General features: G+C 39.3%; 1 protein-coding gene across 1 annotated transcript in view; it reads right to left on the reverse strand.

The window, feature by feature from the left end:
• The window catches only part of TRPM6 (transient receptor potential cation channel subfamily M member 6), a 68,455-nt gene that overhangs the window by 18,477 nt on the left and 36,619 nt on the right, over window positions 1-13,359 (reverse strand). Inside the window, exons 24-31 of the mRNA XM_032213840.1 lie at window positions 12,282-12,484; window positions 9,707-9,839; window positions 7,867-8,996; window positions 5,856-5,906; window positions 5,640-5,746; window positions 3,225-3,351; window positions 1,341-1,438; window positions 374-425 (exon numbers count right to left, since the gene is read on the reverse strand). Coding sequence (XP_032069731.1) covers window positions 374-425; window positions 1,341-1,438; window positions 3,225-3,351; window positions 5,640-5,746; window positions 5,856-5,906; window positions 7,867-8,996; window positions 9,707-9,839; window positions 12,282-12,484 — 1,901 coding nt within the window. The remainder of the gene's footprint in view (window positions 1-373; window positions 426-1,340; window positions 1,439-3,224; window positions 3,352-5,639; window positions 5,747-5,855; window positions 5,907-7,866; window positions 8,997-9,706; window positions 9,840-12,281; window positions 12,485-13,359) is intronic.

Raw genomic sequence — 13,359 nt, forward strand, 5'->3', positions numbered from 1 at the left:
GTACTATAGCCTAGCACAGTGTTTCTCAACCTTGGCTACTTGAAGATGTCTGGACTTCAACTCCCAGAATTCCCCAGCCAGCGAATGCTGGCTGGGAATTCTGGGAGTTGAAGTCCAGACATCTTCAAGTGGCCAAGGTTGAGAAACACTGGCCTAGCAAGTTTGGTGATATCAAGAAAGTAAACTGGATTCCGATTAGGAAAGTTACAAAGTACCAATTATAAAATTCATTTATCAGCAGATTTTATAAGAACTGTGTAAAAGAGTTGATCAGAACGTTCTGGAGTGTGCATGAAACTTTTCTTTAAAAAAGAGTAATGCCATGTCTTTTTCCACCTTCCACAACTGCTACAAAAGGTATTTCTGGGAGTACCTTGTATCCTAGATAAATCATGAGAAGTAGCTTCCAAAATAGTGATATAAACCTGAGAACAAAGATGGCGGCTTTATCAAATTGAGAAGACATGCTATGTACGAGCTCTCTATTTTCCAAAAGATCTCTTTGAAGGATTGCACACAGTGGTGGGATTCAATTTTTTTTACTACCAGTTCTGTGGGCGTGACTTGGTGGGCGTGGTGTGGCTTTGTGGGCATGGCAGGGGAAGGTTACTGCAAAATCCCCATTCCCTCCTCACCCCACTAACCTGCTTCCCAGCTCCATTCTCCTGGTCAGGGCAACAAAAGAAGATCAGCTGAGATGCAGCAGGGGCGGGGCCAGCCTACTTATCTACTCAAAATTCTTCTACCAGTTCTCCAGAATCTGTCAGAACTGGATGAATGCCACCTCTGATTGCACACCACCAAGCTATATTTACTCATTGATGCTATTTCCTTAATAAGTCACAATCATCTAAAACATCAGCTTCTAAAGTTATTCTCCTCATATATCCTTGACTTTATGTTTTGATAAGTTAGGTTTTTTTAATTATTGATCTTTAAAAATATTACAGATTAATTACTTACTGTGTTTCCCCAAAAATAAGACAATATCTTATTTTATTGGACCTCCGAAATAAGCACTTGGTCTTATTTTTGGGGAGGTCTTATTATTTTTAAGCTGCAGGAGGTGGCGAGCGTGGTCACCTCATGGCTGCTGCTGTGTTGCAATAGTTTCAAGGAAGGTTTATCTTGGGGGAGGGCTTTTTTAGCGCATTCGCTCAAAAGCCCGATTGGGCTTATTATCAGTGGATGTCTTATTTTCAGGGAAATGGGGTATTTCTTCACCAGCATCTTCTATACTTGCTGCATAAAAAAAGTATCAGGCTTCTTTAGTTTGCTCACTAGAGATTCAGCAATTAATATAAATTACAGACCATAAAAATCTACTTTGCAACTCTTACCTCTTGCGATTGTCTCAAGTAGTCACAGATTTGCACTGTCTGCCTCACCAGTTCTTGATTTTTCATTTCCTGATGCATACAACTGATATGATCTAAACCTAGCCAAGTAAACAAATATAAGAGCTGTATGTTCAAAGTCGTTGCAAGTATCTTGTTCCCCAAAAAGTGAAGGTATGTATATCAATAAATCAATTTAAAGCAAGATGGTTCTTATCTTCTACCTTTGAGAAATAGGACTTTCATAAGGGTTATGCAATGTCAACACAGGGCTGTGTCATGCTGGATTCTTTTTAGACAAGTCAGGCAAGCTTTTTTTTCACCCTTTGTTTGACTGTCACAAGGATATTGTTATCAGTCGAGGGACAGAATGGCATGGGAAAGGAAATCTGCATAATCAGGTTTGATGATAAAGGATTTATATAATAAAATGCAGGTAGTTCTCAACTTACAACAATTCATTTAGTGACTGTTGAAGTTATAATGGCACTGGAAAAAGTGACTTATGACTGGTTTTCACACTTACAACCATTGCAGCATCTCCGTGGTCATGAAATCAAAATTCAGACACTTGACAACTGGTTCATATTTATGACAGTTGCGGTGTCTTGGGGGGTCATGTGATCCCCTTTAGTGACCTTCTAACAAAGGTGATTTGGAAGCCAGATTCACTTAACAGCCATGTTATTAACTTAACATCTGGAGGAGTGATTTACTTAACAACTGTGGCAAGAAAGATCGTAAAATGAGGCAAAGCTCACTTAACAACTGTTTCGCTTAGTAACAGAAATTTTGGGCTCAATTGTGATTATAAGCCGAAGTCCCCCTGTTATTAATGTGATCTGGATAAGGTAGGTGAAAATAAAAGAATTTTGGGCATGGGCATGAAGCGCGCTAAATATTTAAAATCTTTCTGGAATAGAATAGTGGTAATTTGCATCTGTTAACTCCCTGAAATATTTAAGGCATAAATTTTACATTTAAAAAATACCACAAATAAAGACAGGCTAAAAATACCAGCTTTCTAGTTGTATGCAACCCTCAGAGAGAAGAGGAGGAGGAGTGAAACTTGTAGCAAAATAAAGTTAACTAATCCTGTTCTTCGGAACTCATGAAAATTTTGCTGCTTCCATGCAATTTCTTCTTACTGGACCACAAATGGAAACTAATATACTTATGATCAAGCCAACATTCAATAGTAAACCTCTGTAGAACAATCATACGTTCCACAGGGTGCCAAGATTTGCTGTAAGTTGTACATCTTTAATTTGTTACATATGATTTAAAAATATATTCATTCTGTCCATCATGGTAGATCCGGGGTGTCAAATTCAAGGCCCAGGGGGCAGATTCGGCCTTTAAGGTACTTAGATCTGGCCCATGAGGTCGCCCTGGAAACAGCAAAAGACTGGCTCGTGGTGCCTGCCAGCAAAACTGGAGTTTGGGAGGGCTGCATGAGGTCTTCCTGAGCTCCATTTTCACTGGCAGAGTGTTGCAGGAGGCCCTGGCAGCCAAAAAATGGAGCTCGGAAGCCTGTTTTTGCTGGCAGAGTGCTTGGCCACCACAGATGCCCCCGACATGAGTGACGTTGGGCTGCCCATGCCCACCCTGATCACACCTACCCCGGCTGCCAGAGGTCAAACACAATCCTGATGTGGCCCTCAATGAAATCAAGTTTGACACCCCAGTGGTAGAACTACAACTTTCTACAACTTGTGAAATTAGATTAATATATTTGTTATTCTTCAAATTCATAATATTGCGATTCTTCCCAAGAAGTTTCTTAGCCTATCTTTATAACTTGTTCTCTTGAAAGGTTATTTTCAAAACTATGCATAGTTTTCTTTTAGTCCCATGTGTAATCTTCATGAGCCTAATGTGACATACTTAGTTGCTTGAAGTGAGACACAGTCAGCCATTTGGCCCTGCGTTCCTCTTCATCTTCGGCAGGTTTACTGTGAAGCGGTTCGAAATTCACTTGGATGCTCTGAGGGCAACTATCTACTGTAATCAACTGCCAAGAGAAAAGAGAAAATAAAAATTAGCCAAAGATCCAGAAAAATATCCATTTTAATGTCACATGGACTGCTGTTATACTTTCAGGCCTTCAAAAGAAGAAGAAAAATACTTTATTGCCATTGTACGTATATACACAGTATACCCATACAACAAAATTCACATAACATCCAGAGACCAGGCCCAACACACACACACACACACACACACACACACACACCAAAAATTCCCCGCCCCTAAACCACCCAAGCATCCACACAACAGACCAAGTAATGCTGCCCAACAGCTCACCGATGGTGGCCCTTTAGTTCATTATTGAGTGCAATTATAGCTCTGGGATAAAAATTATTCAGAAGACGTGTGGTCCTAGTTTTAATTGTTCTGTCTGCCAGAGGGCAACAGTCCAAAAAGATTGTAAGCAGGATGGGAGGAGTCTCTGAGAATGTTGGGCAACTTCCTCAAACAGCGAGATGCGAAGATGTCGTCCAGGGCTGATAGCTGGAGCCCGATGATATTCTGGGCAGTTTTAATGATTCTCTGTAGTGTTTTTTTGTCTGCTGCAAAGCTACTCCCATACCATGCAAGAATGCCGTATGTCAATGGTGCTGCAATAGTGGGACAGAAGTAGATGCTGAGATAGATTTATCTTCCTGAGCATTCTCAGGAAGTACAGCCTCTTCTGTGCCTTCTTCACAAGCATGTTAGCATTCATAGTCCATGAGAGGTCCTTTGAGATATAAATGCCCATAAATTTAAAATTACCAATTCTCTCCACCTCCTCACCATTTATGTACAATGGTAAATGTACATCTCTCTTCCTCCTGAAGTCAGTTATAAGTTCTTTAGGTTTTTGTGGTGTTAAGTGTAAGAGTATTTTCTTTATACCACAATGTTATCCCGTGTACTTCCTTTCTATAAGCAGACTTATTATTCCTATTAATGAGCCCCACCATGTCGTGTATTCCACAAATTTAATAATTGTGTTGGTGTTATATAATGAGGCACAGTCATGTGTGTACAAAAATAAAGGAAGGGGCTTAGCACATAACCCTGATGGGCTCCTGTGCTTAGTATCAGAGATCCCATCCTTACTGTCTGTGGCCTATCTGACAGAAAATCCTTTATCCACAAACAAATCCTCTGATATATACCCAAATTGGACATTTTAAAAAAACAACCTGTTGGGTAGAATGGTGTTGAAGGCAGAGCTATAATCCACAAATAATAACCTTACATATGTTCCCTGTTGTTCCAAAAGCGTCCGTTAGCCCCATACATACAGAGATTAGAGAGTTAACGGGAAATATTGCATGAATCAAATAGAGTAGAAACAAAGTACAAAAATATAGATATTTATATTTTTATCCAAAATTAAATCAAGATATTTAAATAAAAGTATTTGCATGTTCCATGCATTGAATTCATTAATTGAATTCATACAAGTAAATGACAGAGGGGAAGAAGCGATTTTGTTATATACCAATAAGTTGGAATGGGAAAAATGTCATCAAATGTAGGATTAAAAGTCACAATACTTTGGGGGATTCTATTCACCTATTCATCTTATTCACTGGGATGAAATCCAGTGATTAAGCAAATAGTACTATATAAAGCATGTATTTTTCCTGTGGATGGTATCCTACAATTCCAGATGACTCATTTCATCAAACATTTGAAAATTCGGAATATGATTCACAGAACAAAAAAGTTATCTCTGTGGATTAACTACTCCAAAACCTGCTGCTCTGAAATAATCTTCTGACGAGATGAACAGCTTTTCTTTGAAAACATGTTAACTATGTATTGTAGTTTACAAATAATCATCCTCTATTCAAATGAGTAGCTTCTATTTTTGATGGATGTTTATCCTTTGTTTAAGTAATGCACTCTCTGTAACAATTAATATATATCACCAGAAGTTTAATCAAACCCATACATACCCACACAGAGACACACAAACCGAGTATGTATGTATATGTGTATGTACATATATAAAAATGTTTTGTGTGTGTGTTTGTGCATGTGTTTTGTGTGTGTGTGTGTATGCACACACATATACATGCACACAGACTGTATACATTATACAGTATACATCTCTGTGTTTATTGTGTGTGCATATAAATGTACATACGTACACATATGCATACATATACATGCACACACATGCTCTGTGTGTGTACAGTGTGTGTGCATGTGTGTGTATGTATATGTGTGCATAAATGTATGCACACACACACAAACACAAAAACTCTAACAAGATGTCACTGTAATTCTATTAATACCTACTGGAACTTGGAGAGTTTTTCGCTTTTTCCTTGAAGACCTCCTTTCTTTGTTTCCAAATTTTGCCTTGGCCCATACTGACTGATAGAGCTGAGTAGATTTTGAGACTTCTAAGAATAAAAAGGGGGAGGAAACAAATACATATTTCAAATAAGTCTACACTTTTTGCAGTGAAGTTTCTGTTTAGAGATAAGACACATTGTGGTCAATGGGGTTTACTTTTAGGTATGCCTTTTTTAGCATTAATAGCTTGCAACACCATGGAATCATCTTTAATACAATGGAATATATAAAGTTAAAGACACTATGAAGGCAAGAGATAAAAGTGGCTTGCCACAGACTTCTTACAAGGTATTTTCTAGCAATATTTTGAAAAACACTGATTATATATATTTATTTAGCATATGTATCTATTCTGCAATTAAACAAGTTCAATTTTCTGTTAAATCATAGAATAATATATTTATTTATTTATCTAACAAAAAATTAGTATAATTTCAACATACTAATATTTCTTTGTATGTCAAATTTGTAACTATTTATTTAATTACAAATATTTACTGCTATCTTAAACAACTAAGTGGTTTCCAATTTATTTTTCTCTTTTCATGACTCTGTTTTCCAAGCATAACAGATTACCTCTCTTATCATTAGCACTGTAAGAGGTGACTATGAATGATGTACATGTAGACCCAATATATGGAGGATAGTTTGGGGAGGCTGAATCATCACAATTGCTCCTCACATTTTGCTGATGAATAGCTAAGGATTAAACTATTTTTCTATTGTAGACAAAAGTATAAGTAAAGAGAAGAGGAGAGGGGTGGGAGAAGCTTAATAATATAGGTGTATGGAGGAAGAGTGTCGTGACATTTCATATGTCATTATAGTATTGCATATACTTATAGGTAAAGGTAAAGGTTCCCCTCGCACATAAGTGCTAGTTGTTCCCAACTCTACGGAATGGTGCTCATCTCCATTTCAAAGCCGAAGAGTCAGCACTGTCCGAAGATGTCTCCGTGGTCATGTGGCCGGCATGGCTAAATACTGAAGGCACATGGAACACTGTTACTTTCCCACCAGGGGTGGTTCCTATTTTTTCTACTTGCATTTTTACATGCTTTTGAACTGCTAGGTTGGCAGAAGTCGAGACAAGTAACGGGAGCTCACTCCGTTATACACCACTAGGGACTCGAACCCCCGAACTGCCAATCTTTCTGATTGACAAGCTCAGTGTCTTAGCCACTGAGCCACTGCTTCCCTTATAGGTCATTATAATGTATAATTATTATAAATATATACTTTATAAATTATAATTCATAATATATCAGTATAATTTTATTTGCCCTATGAATTCATAAAATGTGCCATATCATTATGATGCCATTGCATACTATTCCAAGATACTATTAATATCATTGGTGCCTGTAATTGCCATCTTGCTGATAGTTGAGGTAAGATGGCTGTGTTTATATAACCTGACAAATTAAAACCAAATGGCACACATTATTGTTTAGGGTATTATTTGAACCCAACCGCTGGTTAATACTGATTTAATTTATTCGTGTCCTGCCTTCTACATATACACAGAGAGACAGACAGACAGATAGCTAAAGAAGACAGAAATATAGAAAACTCTTTAAAAAATGCAGGTATTCCTTGACTTACAACCACATTGGGACCAGATTTAACATTGCTAGGCAAGGTATTTGTTAAGTGAGTTGCACTCCATTTTTTGACTGTTGTTAGGCTAATCACTGCATTTGTTAAGTGAAGCATGCAGTCATTGTTAATCTGGCTTCCTCCATTGACTTTGCTTGTCAAAGGTCAGCTGGGAAGGATGCAAATGGCAACCCGGGGATGCTGTACATCGCAAATACATGCCCTTGCCAAGTGCCCAAATTTTGATCATGTGACTGTTGGGGATGCTGGAATGTGATGATTGGTTGTAAGTCTTCGTTTTTCCAGTACCATTGTAACTTCAAGTTGCTAAACAAATGGTTGTAAGATGAGGATTACCTTTAAATGCAATAGAGCAAGGGTCTCCGACCTTGACAACTTTAAGCCTGGATGACTTCAACTCTCAGAATTCTTTGCTGACTGGGGAATTCTGGAAGTCGAAGTCCGCCAGGCTTAAAGTTGCCAAGGTTGGAGACCCCTGCACAAGAGCTCTCTCTTTGAAGATGAAAACACAAGAAGAGGAGAAAACTCAAATATGTGTTGTTATTGCCTTTTATTTTGCAGGTTTTTGCTGTTTTCTCAGCACCATGGGCACAAAAGCTGCTCCCTTTGCAGAAAGGCCAATTTCTCTTCAAAGGGTTGATCCAGACTGACATGCTGCGCTGGAAAGTCAAGCGAGACTGTGAGTTGTCACTACTGTACTCTGATACATCCGAACTGTAAGAGAAAGATTTGGATTCCTTGATCTGCATGTGTGGAGGACTGCAACGGCCATCTTCTTTGTCATAGAGCGATTGTTGACATGCTCTCTGTCTTGACCAATTGCCATCATCTCTCTTCTCATTGTCTTCCAGGAAGCCCCAATTTACATAACCTTTTCCTGGTCCTTCACAGTGATAAGGAGCAGATTGAGAGATCTCGCTGATGCTATTAACCGCGTGGATGGACAAATGGTGTTCGGCAGTAGTTTCGCTTTCTTTCTTAGCCAGGGAAATGTTCAGCTCCTGCATTTGGCTGATAACCGGCATTGTTTTTGCCACATCATTGGCACTGCATACATGGCATTGAGGGACAGTGTCATTCTGCTTTATTTCATCTTTTAAGTCCTCATCCTTAAGCTCATTCAGAGTAGTTGAAAGGGCCAAACTTAAACCAGCATCTTCAGAAGCTCCTTTCTGATCTGGAGGCACAAGAAGAAACTGTCCATATCGAGAGCCTGATTTATTCCCTGAAGATAACTCCGAGGTCAGAAGGCCATTTTCAACTTCCTGTTCTTGCTCTTTCTTGACTAATTGGATTTCACCATAGTTTAGGCCATCCAGAATGGGATGGTCACCTCCTAATGACCAATGGCTTCTGGCTAGGTTCCTCTGAAGAGAAGGTGGCATGCTGTAGTAATTGTACTTGATGTTTTCACTTTCCATACAACTCAAAGCCTTTGAACATAGAGTGTTGCTCCAACTATGCGGAAGCTTCCTACAGGTCTGGTGCTTCTGTTCAGAGAGGAAGACTTCACCTTCTTGCAAAGTATCCACAGCTGAAATGACTTTGAGAGTATCAACTGTTAACACTGAGAGGTCCTGTAAGTGTCCCAGTTGGCTGTCCAAGGCAAGCAAAGAATCTTTGATATAAATTACTTTGTCGTGAATTTCCTTCAGCTGTGAAAACATTTCTTCAACTCTGGGGGAAGAACATCCAAAAATTATATTCCTATGCATGGTTCACTACACCAAAGGAATGTATTTACTGTACTTTCCAACCGGTAAATTAGACACTCATTAGATATGAAGTCAAATTGTTTCACCACTTTTCTACCTTATAACTCTTGATTACTGCAAGGTGTTTATGATTCATAGAATCGTTTGTCATAAATGTGAATATCTGAGACACACTTAAATGGTTTGCAGTCTGCTAAAACAATTTCAGTGCCCAGAATTTGGTCTATATGATCATTTGAGGAATAGAATAGTATTTGTTCAATATAATTCAGCATAACCCAAAAATTAGTTGAATAGATCTTTACTTTCTGCATTAAACTGAATAAAGCCTAAAGAATTTAACAGGATGGCGTAGCTTAAGGAACTTATTCATTTTTTTCATATTATCTATTATTATTTTTGTTCCACTGTATTGCATAATATTTTATTAACATTTAAATATTTTGGACCAGTTCAACATGTTTTTGTTGCCAAAAATTAAGAGGGGCAGTTCAAAATTGCAAGATTTTAGAAGTTTGCATACATGACCTGGCTCTTTTATGGCATACATGCACAAAGGGGCAGGGTTTTCATTGTGATTCTATGACTGACATCTCAAAAGTTTTGACCCTCCCCCATCAATGCCACTGTTGCTCAGTATCAAAAGAAGTATTATTACAAGACAGGCCCTACCTTTCATTTGTAACACGGATCTGTTCACTATCGCTGAAATGAAAGCTTTCCTTCTTTTCGTGTAGATACTGTTCCACACACTGTTCTTCAAAATCATGAAGCTTTTTTAATTCCTCATCACTCAGGTACAGTTCTGGGTAAAGCAATGACAAATCAATTTTACCTTTATTGGATTTAAATAACTACAGTGATCAAACACGTGACAGAAAGGTGTCAGTTACAGGTGGGTGAACCTTTCAACAGTGTTGATTAACTGTTAATAGGGAGTGGTAAAATGAAACTTGAGGCAATGACATATGAAGACATGTGTTGGTCTTTTGATAGATAGATCGATAAAGCCCCTGGTTAGTTATGTTTTATCTATGAATTTGCATAGAGCGACTGGATGCCATCTTGTTTTCTTCTGTATTGTGTTTTATTGTTTCTTAGATTGTGTGTCATCCAGAATAAAGTAAAATATAATACATAAAATCCTTTTCTCTTCCATTGTAGTTTCCATTAATCTTATACACACCACAAATATCACATATAGTCCTTCATATTTTGTTAAATAGAGGATTATATTGAACAAAGTTATTTTCTTTACTGCATATAAAGACAGCCCTCCTTAAAGAAGGCAATAGTAAATTCACGGTGTGGGGGTATGATGACAATATAATGGTATTACCCATGGCTAGTTTGCATGAACAAAAGTTGTTCAACATATTCTGGAAGCCATAGCATTTCCTTCTAAACAATATAGTTCATGCTTGGAGATTATGATAAAATTAGTTTTATCATTACAGGGCCTCTCTGGAATCAATAGAACATCGTATTTGTAGCCCAGGATTGAACTGTAGGCTACTTGGTGCTCTCTAAGCTTGGTAGTTTTCTTGCAGACATTTCATTACCAAACTAGGTAACATCAACAGTGCAAACTGATGGTGTTATCTAGTTTGGTAATTAAATGTCCACGAGAAAACGAAGCTCAAAGAGCACCAAGAACCTCACCTCTCTGGAACACAACATGTTTTATCAACTGAGTGGTATAGTTACAACCCAACTTGATTAGAAATAATCAAGCTGTGACCAGGGGGGCATTTGCCCAGGTTCGCCTGGTACACCAGTTGCGTCCCTACCTGAACCGGGAGGCCCTCACAACAGTCACTCGTGCCCTTGTGACCTCTAGGCTGGAATACTGCAATGTGCTCTACATGGGGCTGCCCTTGAAGAGCATTCGGCGACTTCAGCTAGTCCAGAATGCGGCCGCGCGAGCGATTGTGGGTGCACCTCGCTTCACCCACGTTACACCTATCCTCCGCGAGCTGCACTGGCTGCCTGTCGATCTCCGGGTGCGCTTCAAGGTGCTACTTATCACCTATAAAGCCCTTCATGGTAGTGGGCCTGGGTATTTGAGAGACCGCCTACTGCCAATTACCTCCACTAGACCAATACGATCGCATCGATTAGGCCTCCTCCGAATTCCATCTACTAGCCAGTGCAAACTGGCAACTACCCGGAGGAGAGCCTTCTTGGTGGCTGCTCCGACCCTCTGGAACGAACTCCCCGTGGAGATTCGGACCCTCACCACCCTCCAATCCTTCCACGCCGCTTTGAAGATCTGGCTGTCCCGGCTGGCCTGGGGTTAAGATTCCAACCCCACCCGAATTGTGTGACTGTTGTGCTCTCTTTTAATATGTTGTATTGTTTCCATATTGGAATACTGTTTGTCTTTCCCCCCCTCCCTTTTTGAATTGTGAGCCGCCCTGAGTCCCCCCAGGGAAAAGGGCGGCATACAAATAAAGGAAAAATGAAAAATGAAATGAAAAATGAAAATCTTGACTGAACGTGATATACACCTTTCACTTGGCACTAGGATGCTGATTGTAATCATAATCTGTGAATCAGGGCTGGGTTCCTACTGCTGCTACTGCCGGTTTGCTCAGGGATGTGCTGTGTGTGAGCTTGATGCGTGCAACGTGCACATAGACAGTACTAAAAATGCTTCTGCGCATTAGATGGCACCTGGTTTTTTCTCCCTTGCTGTTTTTGCTTTATTCCTCTTGTTTGATATGGCATATATTTGCAAGTATGGTGTTAGTTGGTCAAATTTTCCATCTTGTTCATTTATTTATTGTACATCAGAAGTGTCAAACTGGTGGCCCAGGAGCTGGATGCATTACGCACAGGCCACACCCACCCCAGCCATGCCCACCCTAGCTCCGCGAATTGAGAAAATGTCACAAAACACCACATGACGGCAATGTGATGCAGTGAGTTTGACACTCATTTTTCTACATTGTATCTTGTTCTTTTGCATTGTGCCAACACTGATTACAACAAATACGTAAATAAACAGTATTTTTAGAATTCTGCAGCACATCTACACATTCAAGGAAGAACGTGTGATAAAAAAGAGCAGCGGAACTTTTCGGGTTCTGAATTTAAACACAACCATTTAGACAGAATTTAAGTCCTTATTTGACAATATCTATAACCACACAATTATCAGTTGGAATGCCATTACAGTCTTTTTTTAAAATAACGTATATATTTGATCCTTGCATAAGAAATCTAAATGTAAGACTCTGCTTACTGAGTTCAACATGCTCCTTCTCCTCTTGATCCAGTTGACTTGGGAGCCGGCGGTTGCAAAGGCAATTTAGCACAAGGCCAATATGGCTCAGTATGATGAAAGGTGGAGGCAGCCATGGCTTTTCATGGTATGTCATGATATAGCGGTAACGGTTATATTTCCAGAGTTTGTTTGACATAGACTTCATATCAAAATAAACATTACTGGGGATTAAGAAGGAAAGGTAGAGGGTGGATCAGATGGTCACTTTACAAGCCATTTACAAAGCACAAACTTTATAACCATTGACATTTTACATCATATTTATGTTAGTTAGTGCTTAACAAGAAGAAATACAGGAAGTCCTCGACTTGCAACAGTTTGTTTAGTGACCATTCAAAATTGCAACAGCACTGAAATAGTGCGTTCTGACTGTTTTCACTTTTACAATCCAGGAGTGGGTTTCAGCTGCTTCTACTGCCAGTCTGTTCAGGGATGCTTTGCATGCACATGCTATTTAAAAAAATGCTTCTCTGCATGCACAGAAGCAAAAAACAAGATAGGCGCTACCGAGAGAACCAGTTCAGGGGTGTGGCAGGCCGAGTTGCTACCTATTCAGCCGAACCGGTCCGAACCGGTAGGAACCCACGTCTGTTACAACCATTGCAGCATCCCTGTGGTCACATGATCAAAATTCAGACACTTGGCAACTGACTCATATTTCTGACGTTTGAAATGTCCCGAGCACAGGTGATCCCCTTCTGTGACCTTCTCAGAAGCTAAAGTCAATGGGGCAGCCAGATTCACTTAACAGCAGTGTCATTAATTTAACAACTGCAGGGATTCACTTAACAACTGCAGGGGACTAACTAACAAGAAAAGACATAAAATAGGGCAGCTGAGACAGTTAGTTAGTTAGTTAGTTAGTTAGTTAGTTAGTTAGTTAGTTAGTTAGTTAATTAGTCAGTCAGTCAGTCAGTCAGTTTGTTTGTTGAAAATGTACAAGATAACAGGTATAAGTATAAACATGGACAAGGAAATGAGTACAAATAAATGGGGACAGTAGGACAAGGACGGAAGGCACGCTGGTGCGCTTATG

Source organism: Thamnophis elegans, chromosome 3 (genome assembly GCF_009769535.1).
Source record: "Thamnophis elegans isolate rThaEle1 chromosome 3, rThaEle1.pri, whole genome shotgun sequence".
In the NCBI taxonomy this organism is placed as follows: Eukaryota; Metazoa; Chordata; class Lepidosauria; order Squamata; family Colubridae; genus Thamnophis; species Thamnophis elegans.